This window comes from Lepisosteus oculatus, chromosome 4 (genome assembly GCF_040954835.1).
Source record: "Lepisosteus oculatus isolate fLepOcu1 chromosome 4, fLepOcu1.hap2, whole genome shotgun sequence".
NCBI classification, from domain to species: Eukaryota; Metazoa; Chordata; class Actinopteri; order Semionotiformes; family Lepisosteidae; genus Lepisosteus; species Lepisosteus oculatus.
Window position 1 is genome coordinate 47,400,645 of NC_090699.1, and position 13,197 is coordinate 47,413,841.

At 33.5% G+C, this 13,197-nt stretch overlaps 1 protein-coding gene across 3 annotated transcripts in view; it reads right to left on the reverse strand.

Moving 5' to 3' along the window:
- Nucleotides 1-13,197, reverse strand: part of cfap20dc (CFAP20 domain containing) — a 168,089-nt gene that overhangs the window by 59,774 nt on the left and 95,118 nt on the right. For all 3 annotated transcript variants that reach the window (XM_069189315.1, XM_069189314.1, XM_015347091.2), the window contains exon 13: nt 5,022-5,420. In XM_069189315.1, the coding sequence (XP_069045416.1) occupies nt 5,022-5,420 (399 nt within the window). The remainder of the gene's footprint in view (nt 1-5,021; nt 5,421-13,197) is intronic.

A 13,197-nucleotide genomic window follows, 5' to 3' on the forward strand; every position in this document is an offset into this window, starting at 1 on the left:
GTATATTATGTTACAATTAGGGTTTGAGCGAGGAGATGTTCAGTATTTGTATAAAAGTCAGTAAATGGGAATACTTCTGAAGACTATTTGTAGTACTGAAGACTTAATCAAAACCATCACAGCAGTCAGTGGTTATTGCCTTTTAGTTTAAAACAATATTAATGTTTTTAAATGTAATTCAAATACGATTAGTGGCCTTTAACATGCATTTAAAACGCAAAAAGGGTAATGCTGAATAATGTTCTCCAAAAGCAAATATTTTATATTCCATAGAAAATCACAGTTCTGAATTAAGGTTTTAATCAGCTTACAGGCACATAATATTTCAGCAGCAAGTGCATGATTAAAGGTACGTTTATTTGTTTATACATTCAGAATGAATAATATAATGGTGCCTCTGGGTCACATCCATTAAATTTGTACTGCTTTATTTAAAACAGCTGAAGGCAGGTCCTTGGGGCTAGTGACTTGATCCACTCTCTTGTCTAAAATTGCAATATGCTCCGAACAGAAAAGTCTATAATCTGGGCTGTCATTGATTAAAAAATTACAAAGAATAGCATGTTTGTGTGACTTCATTTGCTTGATAGGAACTAAAGAATGGCCTGGAGACATGGGAACAAGAATCAATGCCATAGACTAGAAAACGGCCTTCTGAAAAACGCAGGGGATGTAGACTTTGACATTGCAAACCTTCCATCACATCCTTTATTATTTTCAAATAACACACCAGTCAAAAGTCCAAAATATAATGATTTATTACTGTTTCAGGGCATATTCTGGTAAAAGGACCAAGTACTATAGTCTCAACACAAGTTCCCACAACATTATACTCCTGCCCAGATCCCAAGGCAATAAAAGAACTTCAAAAAGAATAAACTCTTAAGCACTAAAGCTTGCAATTAAAAGTACAAAATAATTTGACACTTTACTCATAGTGCTCTTCATAGCTTCCCATGCTCTGTACAACAAATGCTCAACACTACAGTATTTAGTAGGAGTTCAGTAAAATATAGCATAGGACAGCATGAATAACAGAAAAAAAAAGCCTCTCCTCTGAGTTAACTTATTTAGAAACACTGGCATTGATTCCAAATTTCATTGCAAAATATGGTGAAACAAATATATCTAATCTGTAAATAAACACCATATCTGTTCTTTCTAGAATTCTTATCGTAACCTACAGTACAGTACATTGAAAAACTAGGAGCGTCTTCATAAGTTGTTATGTTAGAAATGGATTAATTTAGGAGCTGCCTCGATGAGAATAACCTATGCTGTTGTGAAATATTGACCTCCATCAAATATAACACTTTGATCAATCAAGGTGACCTATTATTTAAGTGTACATTCCTCCTCTATATCAACAGAACTAATGCATTCCATGCCAAATCCAGTGCCATTATTAAAATACACCTCAAAGGCATTTAACACATTTTCATATTGCTCTGTTTGAATGGTTATTAGCAGAGATTGTCCCACTGATATTATAGATATGATAAAGCTCCAGAAGACCTCAGTATTAAAACTGATCCACCATCCAGAAATGAAATGATCACTGCAATATCTTCACTTACTGTAAAAATTGAAAATCTCCAGGTATCAACCATCTGAATACAGCTGTTTAAAAGCTGATCCAGAATTTGTTGCTAAAATTCTCTTTCCATTCTTTACCAGCAACTGGATACAAGGAAATATACCTTTGCTAAATATTAATACAACCAATGTCCCCAATCATAGATAAAATACTCAGGGCATATCTGAGCTGTACAGATCAGATATTCACCCTGATCAAGAAACACAGAGCAGAGCAATAAGATGCATCTACTGTACAACTCTACATAAATTTTCTTTACTTTCAGAAGTCTTTCGACAACATCAATCGCAAAAGTCTTTGGAAGATTATATTAAGGAGATATGGCATGCCAATCCACATAGTCAACCTAATTAAACAGTTTTACCAAACCTTTTCATATACTGATGGAGCTACTGTACTAATATAGGCTTCGCCATGAAGTCCAGAGTAAGACAGGGATTTTTGATCACTACACTACTTTTCAATCTGGCCATTGATTGGGGCATGTGGTGCACAATTGAAGACCAAGCTGGAGGAATGCAATAGACCTTGTATTCAATACAGGAGGACTTGGATTATGTAAATGACATAGCGCTGTTGTCACATGTACACATCATTACATACAACAAAAAACAGTTATTGTAGATTGCCGTCTTACTGCCAAAACCTAGGACTATTAACTGTAACAGGACCAAAGTGATACCCAATGCTAGTAATGAACAAGCCATCAAGCTACAGTATGTGAACATTATCTTGACTCAACATACAGTTTTACCCACTTTGGAAGAATCATCTACCAGGATGGGGGGAATCGGCAAAGACAGTACTAGAATCAAAAAAGTATTAACAACCTTCACAAAGTTATAGAAAATGTGGAAATTTACTACAAAGACTAAAATAAAACCAAAGGTACTATATTACTATAAAACCCAGAATGCTGCAAAATAACTGAGCAAGATTTAAATAAACTACAGTACCAAGCTTCCATACAACATGCCTTCGCAGAATAATGCAATACCATTTGGCACAATCTACAGTAATATTTAACACAGAACACCTCCAAAAAAAACAAAATTGTAGTTGGAGTAAGCTTGGGCTCATTGCACAGCTGCCTGCTGAACACCAGAAGGTAAAATGAAGAGAGAATGGCCAAGAATTACATAGAGAAGGATCACTGAAGCGGAGCTCCAACAGCAAAAGCTGCAACTGCATCTCTATAGGGTTTAAGCTTGAACTTTGACTTGACCATTCCAAAATCCCACATTTCTTTTTTGAACCATTCCGTGGTGGATTTGCTTTTGTATTTTGTTTTGTATTTTGTCCTGTTGCACAATTCACTTTTGGTTCTGTTTTAGCTCAGACAAATGGTCTCACATTTTCATCTAGAATACTCTGGTATAGAGTTAAATTCAAGGTAGACACAATGATAGCAAAGTGTCCAGGTCCTGATATGGCAAAGCAGGCCAAAAATATCACCCCACCACCATGTCTGATGGCATGAGATTCTTTTGGTTCAAGGCAGTATTTGGTTTTCACCAAACATGACATTTCGCACTATGCCAAAACAGCCCCACTTTTGACTCATCTATCATTGTTTCAGAAGTTTTGTTTTTCATTCACGTGTTGTGGAATCACTTCCTAATGATAAACTAATAATTTGCACATGTTTTGTTTCACCTGATTGTACATACAGTACCCTCTTAACTGAGATCATAAACCCTTAAGGGGGTGTACTTAGTATTTCACAACACTGTAGGTTTTCAATTTCAAGATTGACTACAATGTCTCTAGGTTTTAAGAGTCTATTATTATTATTATTATTATTATTATTATTATTATTATTATTATTATTATTATTATCATCATCATCATCATCATCATCATCATCATCATCATCTAGACCAATTCAGTGTAGCCGGTCATTCAGATTCACAGGACGTTACAAGGCCTTTATAACTCTTCTGTGTTAATTTCCACCACTGTGGAAGATCCTTTTATTTATGCATGGCTCAGGCAATCTCTGCACATACACAAGTCCACCCCATTATGACTTTTTTAACATACAAATCAAACCTTTGTTACACTCAAGCCTTTTATACGTCAATATTAGAAGACTTATTGAACTCTCCAGGACAGCTAACAATGCTTACTCAATATCGCACCTTTTCTAATTTAAGATGGTTTACAGACAAATCCTTTTTGATCCACCAATCTCCAATTAATAAACCAACATCTTTATATTACAGACAGCCCATTACGTATAGGCTCAGTCCAATAATTAAACCCATATATGTATTCCAACATTTCATTCAATTTGTGTCCACAGGTGCAATGTTTTATAATAATTCGAGCGTGTCCAAGAGTCTGAACTACCAGTGAATTTCCCAAACTTTAACTTATTTCAACTGGTGAAGCTACACTTTTTCACCTAATCTGTTGTGGGGCAACTAGAACAGAAATAAATACCCAGATGGGCTGCATTTCAGGGATGGATGAAGTGGGTCCTCCCATACAGCTCCTTGAAATAGTATTCATCTCCTTCCAATTATGTCTCATTCTGCTGAATTATAAATGATATAATTCATTTTAGTTGAATTATACATCAATGAAAGGGAATGAATACTTATGTAAGGCATTGTATGTGTGAAGTGTTTAGGACTTGAACGTGTTATACAAATGCAAAGCATTATTAAAATGTGCTAGAGTAAATTTGTGCCAGTTTCATATACTTTTGTATAAGTTGTAAATAATTCTAGTAAGTGCCTGAGGCATGGTAGAAGAAGTTCTATTTCAGACACATACAAAACTCCTTTGAGGCTACTGCTATTCTAGTATTCAAAGGTAATGGTACTTGGATTGACAACAAAAGTGAATCTGGCTCAAAAACAAAAATACCACCACATTTCACAACAAAGCAATATTGTAGTCCTTCAGTTCCCAATTTCCATTGAAAGACTTTGCTTGATTTTTTAAATGTTTTTTTTTTTGGAACCTAAAGTATCTTAAATACAAAATAATGTTAATTCTAATATATAAGGCTGGTATTAATCTGAAAATCTCTGAAAAAAGTTAAATATTTTTGATCAATGATTGATGGAAAATCTTTTTTTAATTCATAAATTACATAATTTCTTAATAATACATTATTTATACATTGTTTACATCTCTAATGTGTATTTCTCAGGGATTTCAAGTAATGTAATGGAATAATCAGTAGTGCAATACTAGATCTGTTATGACACATTACTAAGTTTTCAAGCAAAATTGCAAAACCCAGTGTAATCATTTTGAAAAAATGCAGTACAAATTCAGTGAAAATGAATCATCATCTTCTGTACTGTGTACCAATCCATGAGTACCTTAACAATCCTAATCCTGGCTAACAACCTCAGCCATTACTTTTAACAATTGCAACTGCTATTTCATTAAGAAAAAAATAACTTACTACTTTTTCTGCATTCAATCTCGAGTCATCCTGTGAGATTTCTTTAAGTGATTTTCTGCTCAGAGAGGTCCTTAGTTGATCCTCTGAGATGCCTCTAATAATTGTGTTAGCAGCCAGTATGTGTCCATTCCTGCTTCCAGTTGGAGAAAGGCTTTGGGCTGGAATTGTATTAGTATGCATATTTCCTCTACTTGACTTTGGCAAATGAGAACGATCTTCCAGAGTCATACTTTTCTTTGCTGGTCTAGTTTTTAATGATTCTCCTTCTGTTGAATGAGGACTGTAGGATATCCTTTGTGCACAGGGCTCACAATTTTCATTTGAGATTAGTGATAGCAATGTGCTGGATTTTGATCTGAGGTGGGGATCTTGGACAATAAATCTTGAATGGACCTCATCCTGAAAACAAGGGAAAATGTTAGGAAAAGGGGTTATAAAGCTCATTAATCACAGTTGAGAAAATGAGGATTTTGTTCCTCCAATTAATGTACAGTATATTTAAAGCATGCATGTATCTTTTTATCTTAAGAAAAATAAGAAATTAAAAGCAAGTAATTTTTACTAACATTTTAAAAAGCAAAGACCAGCATATACATAATATAGAGTCATAAAAATCGATTTAAATTTCATGAAATTTCTCTGAAAAATTTTGGGAGGAATACCTAATACTAAATTGAAAAATGTTTTAGAGGTTTTTAAGAGCTTTTTTAAATTCTTCCTCTTTGATCTCTGGAGAAGTGAACTGAAACCTGACTTAGGTCACAAGTGAAATCTGTCTGTCTGAATCAGCTTTGACTGCTGGAAATATGACTCAAACATTCAATTAGACATGTCTGAATGCCTCCTCAAGATAAAAGTCAAAATATTGATGAACTAGGAAACTCAGGCCAACTTGATACTCTTTAGAGTATATACGATGTCCCTGAGATTAAAAGACAGAGCGTTGAGGATAAAACTGGCTTGTCTTTTATCGTGTCATCAAAGTGAATAGCTACATCATTTTAGAGTCCAGTACTATCCATCCAGGATCTTTCACAGGAATGGAAATTAAAATAAACATATATATTAAATCCATTTCATCCACATCACATACACTATATGAATTGCATTTAAATAATTGTATTCACCCAAATAGTTTATGTAGGCCAAACTGTGGTGTTTGCACTTATGTCCAAGTGCTGGAATTTATTATACCATCCTTGTATAGTATGTATACTATATATGTACTATATATATACTATACAGTATATACTGTACATGTACAGTATATTACACTATAGCTTGCTTACCCTGGATTACTTTTTGACTAGCAACGTAAAAACATTATTTAGAGTAACATATGTGATGTTTGCAATTTTAGAAAATAACAGGAATTTGAAACTTACTTTGGTAAATAAGTACTAGGTTTAAGAAATTAAAACCTATATTCTATTTAGAACAATCCACACACTTTTAAATGAATACTTTAATTAGGTTAAATGCCAGGAAACAAGTCACAAGAAAGAATTTTTAAATGGATAATCTATAACCCACTACTTCCACTAAAAACATCTGGTTAACCAAGTTAGGTTCTTAAATTAATTCGGTTTTAAAAATTGAGAGGGAAATATGTGTCCTATGGGAGACATAATACTCGGAAAAACAATAGGCTCTTTTGGGTTATCTCTGAAAGAATTAGAGCATCACTTATGGTGAGGTGTATCTATTTTAGTCAATAATTTTACTGACAATTATGTTCTAGTAAGTTCATCTTTAGCTTGTCACTTCTGGTTTGAAGAATGCCACTTTGGTAAAGATAACCGCGCTGATGAGACACCTGAGGAGTTGAATTGTTGACACAGCACATTTGACAAGACTCATCGACCCTTCCAGCTACACCTTACATATTCCTACTCTTTGTTGTATGCATACTGTATTTATCATTACGTACCAATTAGCATGGCCTCAGTTAGAGGGTGAGATGGCAGTGTTAAAGAGTACTGCCATTGATACTGGAACATTTCTGTGCAGAAAGCAATCTCTTTCAATATAGATCCAATCTGTAACTCTTGGAAAAAAAGGATATGGAATTGAATTGTGGTTAAATATGGAGCTCGCCCCTTACTGCTCTCATAACTAGGATGTGGAATTTTATGTCAATCAGATTCCAAACCTCGTGTGTATGTGAGTTCCTTAGTGTTTCAGGAAAAACAGGGGTCAATATGGAAATAAAAACTGAGTTATATTCAGGATGTAAATAAAGAACTGCTGTTCTCAATTTTAATTGTACTAATTTATTGCCTTTAAATAATAATTAATGATAAAAATAAATGTTTCGTACTTTTTGTACAATATTCTACATCCAGTGGCTATTCATTTTACATAAGGATTCGTAAAAGTTCATAATGCTCCCATAGGGTTTAACAATCTTCCCTTCATTTATCCATCATCATTTAGCAAGAAACAAGAAAAAAACTCTATTTAAGATTTACAGTAACTGTCTGTTATTAATTAATTGCCTGTCAGAAATAAGTTTGTCTTTTAAAGTCAGCAGCTACAGTCCTGAACAATTACATTTTTCCATTAACAATCTAATGTAAATTTGTTACTGATTACAAACTAATTCATATCTTGCTATAGGGAACACAACAATTGAAAATAAAATGCATTTCTCAGCAGGCTTCCCTTTGGTTCCACAATAATGTAAAATCTAGCATATTTGACAAATATTTTTCCAGTCAACTTCTTACACTGTCCTCATGATAAATAATCACAAGTTGCCAGATCTATGAAAATTTTATATACATTCAAATACTAAGTGCAAAAATTCCACAGGCTGTAAATGAGAGCATTCCTCAGGAATACATAATAAATACATAGTATACAGAAACAGAAAATATTACATTAATTTAACAAACCTGAGGGCAAGCTGGATATTTAATGGAGAAAATCTAAATTTAATATTTGTGCTTGTTAAAATTATAACCCATTTGATGTTGCTAAAACTATAAATTGTAATTCTTAAACAATGATAGATAAGCCCATAATACAAGATATATTCTATAATACTTCACAAGATAAAAATAATATTTTAGCTAATGCGTGTATGGCTGGAATTCTCAAAATTATTTAACTTTCATTTTTTGTATAGGTAATTTAATAAAGATATATAAAAGGGCACTAAACGCAAGACTAGTTACTTTTCCTACCATGAAATGTATTTCAGCCTATAAATTAAATTAAAAGACATGGTTAAAAATACGCTGCATTATTCATTAAAATTAAATATAGATTCTAAATTGAAAAAAAAACTTAAAATCCAATTTGCAAAACAACGCATAAAGAACTCAGATGGGAGTCAACTATGTTCTTTAAAGAAATGAAATGCTGCAAAACTGCCAGGAACATCAATCAGATTGGCCTAATTAATTGTAGCAGAACATATGTATCCTGAAGATGAAATTGATTTCCCTCAGGAGTGAGCATTGCAACAGCTGAATAATGTTTCTTCACAGAAGATGCAAATGAATATATGAACAATAATTTTATAACAGTACAACAGACTGTTTAGCTGAATAACACACACTGGGAAGACTAGAGGTCTGATAGTCCTACTTGTAGAACTGAGTGGAGGCAAATTATTTTCCAACTTTGTGACACATCAGGAAAATATTGTTAGCTTAGCTAGAGCTTTGTTGTTCTGAGATCCTCAGCATGTGATTATGAGAATGTACAAAGTTAATTAATTTTTATTAGTATGTTAGATATCTATTTTTATAGACAATAATCAATATTAAGATTAAGATTATTTGAAAATAATAAAAATTAGTTACTAATTTATATTTGTTAAATGTATTTTAAATTGTTTCTGGTTTTGCCTTAAATACATTTAACAAAATGTAAAATGTTCTGATCTCTTCTAAGCTGTGACAATGAAAAAAACATGATACAATCTACTCAGATTTTGTAAACAGCATTAGGTATTTCCATTTCACCGCCTAGTGATTATCATCTTGATTCTGTTTATTATATGTGGAAACAATAAGCAGAAAATGAACTAATCATTCCCCCCAATCAATAATACTCTGAATGAAATCAATGCAAATTAGTCTATGCAAAATCACCACAATGTGAACTTTGCGATCATTAAATTGAGATCCAGAATAAATTTTCCTGTTTTGTTTTTCAGTTGATAGGAAACTAGTAGGGAATGATTGTGCACACCATGCTACATAGGGTTCCAAAGGTGCAGCCTTCTGGTAATGCCTTTGGGAGACTAACTTGAGGTGAATCCTTTGTCCTCTTTGATTCTTATGAGGTTCAATTCATTGCCTTGATTGAGACTGTAGGCATGACCATGGGATGAGAAGACACCAAGTGATTTTCAATCCTAACTTTCAGAGCCCTTCGGATTTATTCATATATAGATTTATTCCCCAACGAAAGACGAACAAATAAAATCATAGCAAAATGAGTTATGGATTGGATAATGAATTACTTAAAAAATCTAATAATGTTATATGGTAAACATAATAGCATTTCAAAGAGAAAAGATTTATCATACTGTATATAACTGAAATTCCGAAAACAGCAGGGTCAAATGTATTCACAACTGTAAGTAATCCTTTAAAAAATCATCAAAAGCAAACCTGTGGTAATATTCTGCTCTGGGATTGTTTTGCAACGGGTTGAACCCCTTGTCAACATATACCAGAGCATTGTCACTAGACACCTGGTTCTTTCTCCATGAAGCTCAAGCTTGGCTGAAAATGGACATTCCAGCATGACAGTGATCCAAAGCATACAGAATATCCAAATTGACAAAGGAATGGTTAACTGCAAACAGAATAAAAATTCTTGACTGTACGTCTCAATTTCTAGACCTCAATCATTTGAGCTTTTCTGATTATAATTTAAGATGGCAGTTCACTAATGGAAACCAAAGGATGAGAGCAATTGTTTATTGAGGAAAATTAATAGTTTCCCCTTTGAAGTGCCAGAACCTCATAGCACACTACAAAAGTGGTTTAGTCAGTGTTAAGTCTGCCAGAAGAGAATTTAAAAAATACTAACTACAGTGGTGATGTCCTGTAAATGTAATCTGCATATTTTCTGGAATTAAATTATTTATCACAATTATGACTTACAGTAGATCCATGTAATGCTATTAATATTACTGTATAATATATAGAAAAAAGCATCCAATGTGGAAATCTTTCGGTGATTAGATTTATCTGACCTACTGTATGAATACATTTGAAGGGCTATGTACATGCATTCTACGAGGGTAAAGCAAAAAGGTTGATGCAAGGAGGGAACAGAAGACTATGCATCATGAAGCTATTTTCATCCGTTATTCAAAATATCTCCTGGTATTTATACCATGTTTTTCATTCAATAGGATATTAAAGCAGTTTGTTTATAGGAGGAGACCCATCAAACTTTATTAACCACTGCAGACCTATCTGTGTGAAACATTATGTCAACCATTCTAAACGACCAGTCCCACTACGCAGCTGATCAGGGTTAGACGTGAGACATTCCTATACTACTTGAATCAAGGGGGAACCTTTGGGAGTCCAGGTTATATGAACCCAGACTAGCATTTCGAGAGGGCACTGTAGTTTACACCTGTATGGTTTTAAGATGTACTTCAGGCTTCCATAATTACCATCTTCTGAGATCCTCATCATGTGAATATAAAAAATGTGCAAAGGAAATTCATTTCATTAGCATGTTAGATACAGTATCTAGGTTTATAGACAATTCTAGTACAGTTCCACGATTATATTTAAAGGGATAATCAATATTTAAGATCACTTTAAAATAATATAAATTTGTAACTAATTTATATAAATTTGTAACGAATTTATATACAGTGCCCTCCAAATGAATTGGGACAAAAAACTAAAATTGGCATTTTCCTGTTGTATACACAAGAAATTGAAATTCACATAAAACAAATTACTCCGAGTCAGAGTTCAGGAGGCCACCTTTAATTTTGAGGATATATTTTGCAAACACAATTAATATTTTTTCAGCCAAAGCAAATTTTGTTCCCCCCCAAATTTAGGTGACCATACGTATTGGAACACTTAAAGCAAATTAAAGAATTGAAAAAGTCAGTTTGTCCCAATACTTTTGCTCATCTAAAATATGGGGGGTTGAACAAAAAAAAGTGCTGTTGTTGTCTGATTCCATTCCAATTTCCATTTTGGTGCTTTGTGAATATCATCTTGATTCTATTATATGCAGAACCAATAAGCAGAAAATGAAGTAATCATTTTCCCCAATCCATAATCCCTGAAGAAGGCTCCATAGCTGAAACATTGTCTCTCTTTTCAACATTATTACCTTTACCTGTTCCTTTGCAGTCTATGCTGATACAACTACCTACTTGAACTTCTTCAACCTATACTGAAGAAGTTTTTTCCAAAGGAAAAAATACATATTGGTTCACCAGCACCACGTGCAGAAGCAACCTATTTGTTTATGTCTTCCATCTCACTTCTGATTAGGTCTAGGCTTGCTAAGCTTATGAGATCTGACAAGATCAGGCTACAAGCTGGTAAAGCTTCTGCCATAACAGTGTGCCAAAAAAGAAAAACCATCTGTTGCTGCAATGCAAAATTCAATAGAGAAACATGCAATGCCAACTGATTCCAAAGAGTATTTTGATAGAAATATTTTATTATATGCATGAATATTTTATTCTTCATCTTCAGCACTATTAAAATTGATATACATAGCTGAACACAGAAGAAGTAAAAGTGCAGAGAAAAGCTGTCACTGAAGCTATGAATCTGGCTGATTGATGTGCAGTCCTGCAGTGCCATACTGTATGTAAGGCTGTGTTCTGAACACTGGAAGTCAGTTATCAACAGGAATATGACCTGAAACTGAAAGGCAGTAGAAACGTGAACCTGACAATCTTCTAACAAAGCCATAATTTAACAATTTTAATCTTACAATTTTTACTGCTGCCTTCTCACATACAAGGCACTACTTTTTGCTATTTCTAAATACAGTACATAAAAAAACTGAAGTAGTTCAGGTGGGTAGCAGCGTCAACATGCGTAGGCTGCAAAGGCAAAAGTAATAGGTTTATTCCATGCTGAAAAGAGAAGAAAGAAAACACAACATTTTTGCTGGGGAGCCTTCTTCGGGTGTCACACAAAAATGCAGTATTTCAAGTTGAATCAAACCTTGACCTGAAGTGAGATACAATGTAAAGTATTATGCAGAATGCATTAAACATTACCAAGCAAGTGTAAGAGCTAAATGATTTTAAGGTTCATTGATTTTTTCTGTCAGACTAATGAAAGTCTTAAATCTGAATAATTTATTCAGTAGTTAAAATTAGGACCAGTCAAGACAATTTGTTGCTGTAAGTTCATTTATTTTAATTAATCTACAGGTCTTGAAAGTCTTTCTGATCATAATTTTGATATGATTTTATTTAGCAGCTGTTAATAAATATTAAATGAGCCTTAAATAATATCTTTTTTTCTCAGTTAGAAACGGGCAAGTTGATACTAAGCAGGCGTGTTCTGCACATGCCAGTAAAACCTACAGTATAATATCATGAGAGACCATTGAAGTATAATAAAATAAAATACTTTAGCTTGGGACTACTGTGAAGATATTACACATTATGTTGATGTCTGCATGGCTTTTTATTTTTTTTAAACTGAGCACATTATAGTTAAGAGGTTTATTCCCGATTCACCTGCTGTATTGTATCAGGCCAGGCTACCTACCTGAAGGCAGCCAGTATGTAAAAAGTGAATAGAAAGATTACTAGAATACAAGCAACCAAACATTAATCATTTTGATTCCCCCAATTTCCCAATTCAGAGCTGACGCATCTGTCAGCTCCATATTTACTAATAGTTTTTGACAAACGCTTGTTTTGAGACAATTCAAAATGTAGACTGTCTGCTCTACAAACCTGTGTTCTAGTGGCATATTTTAAATCTCAAATCCCTTTAACTCATCTGCTAGAAAGTTTAATGTGTATGCCTGAATGCCTTTCAATTTGATTTCAAATACTCTTGCATCGCCATGGCCTACTGAACCCAAAATACACAAGCACCATGAAGGAAGACATTCAAATTATTGGAACTGAGGCTGCAAGAAAACCCAAACATATTTCCAAATTCAATTCTATTACCTGTAGAATCCCCATGTAAAAAAC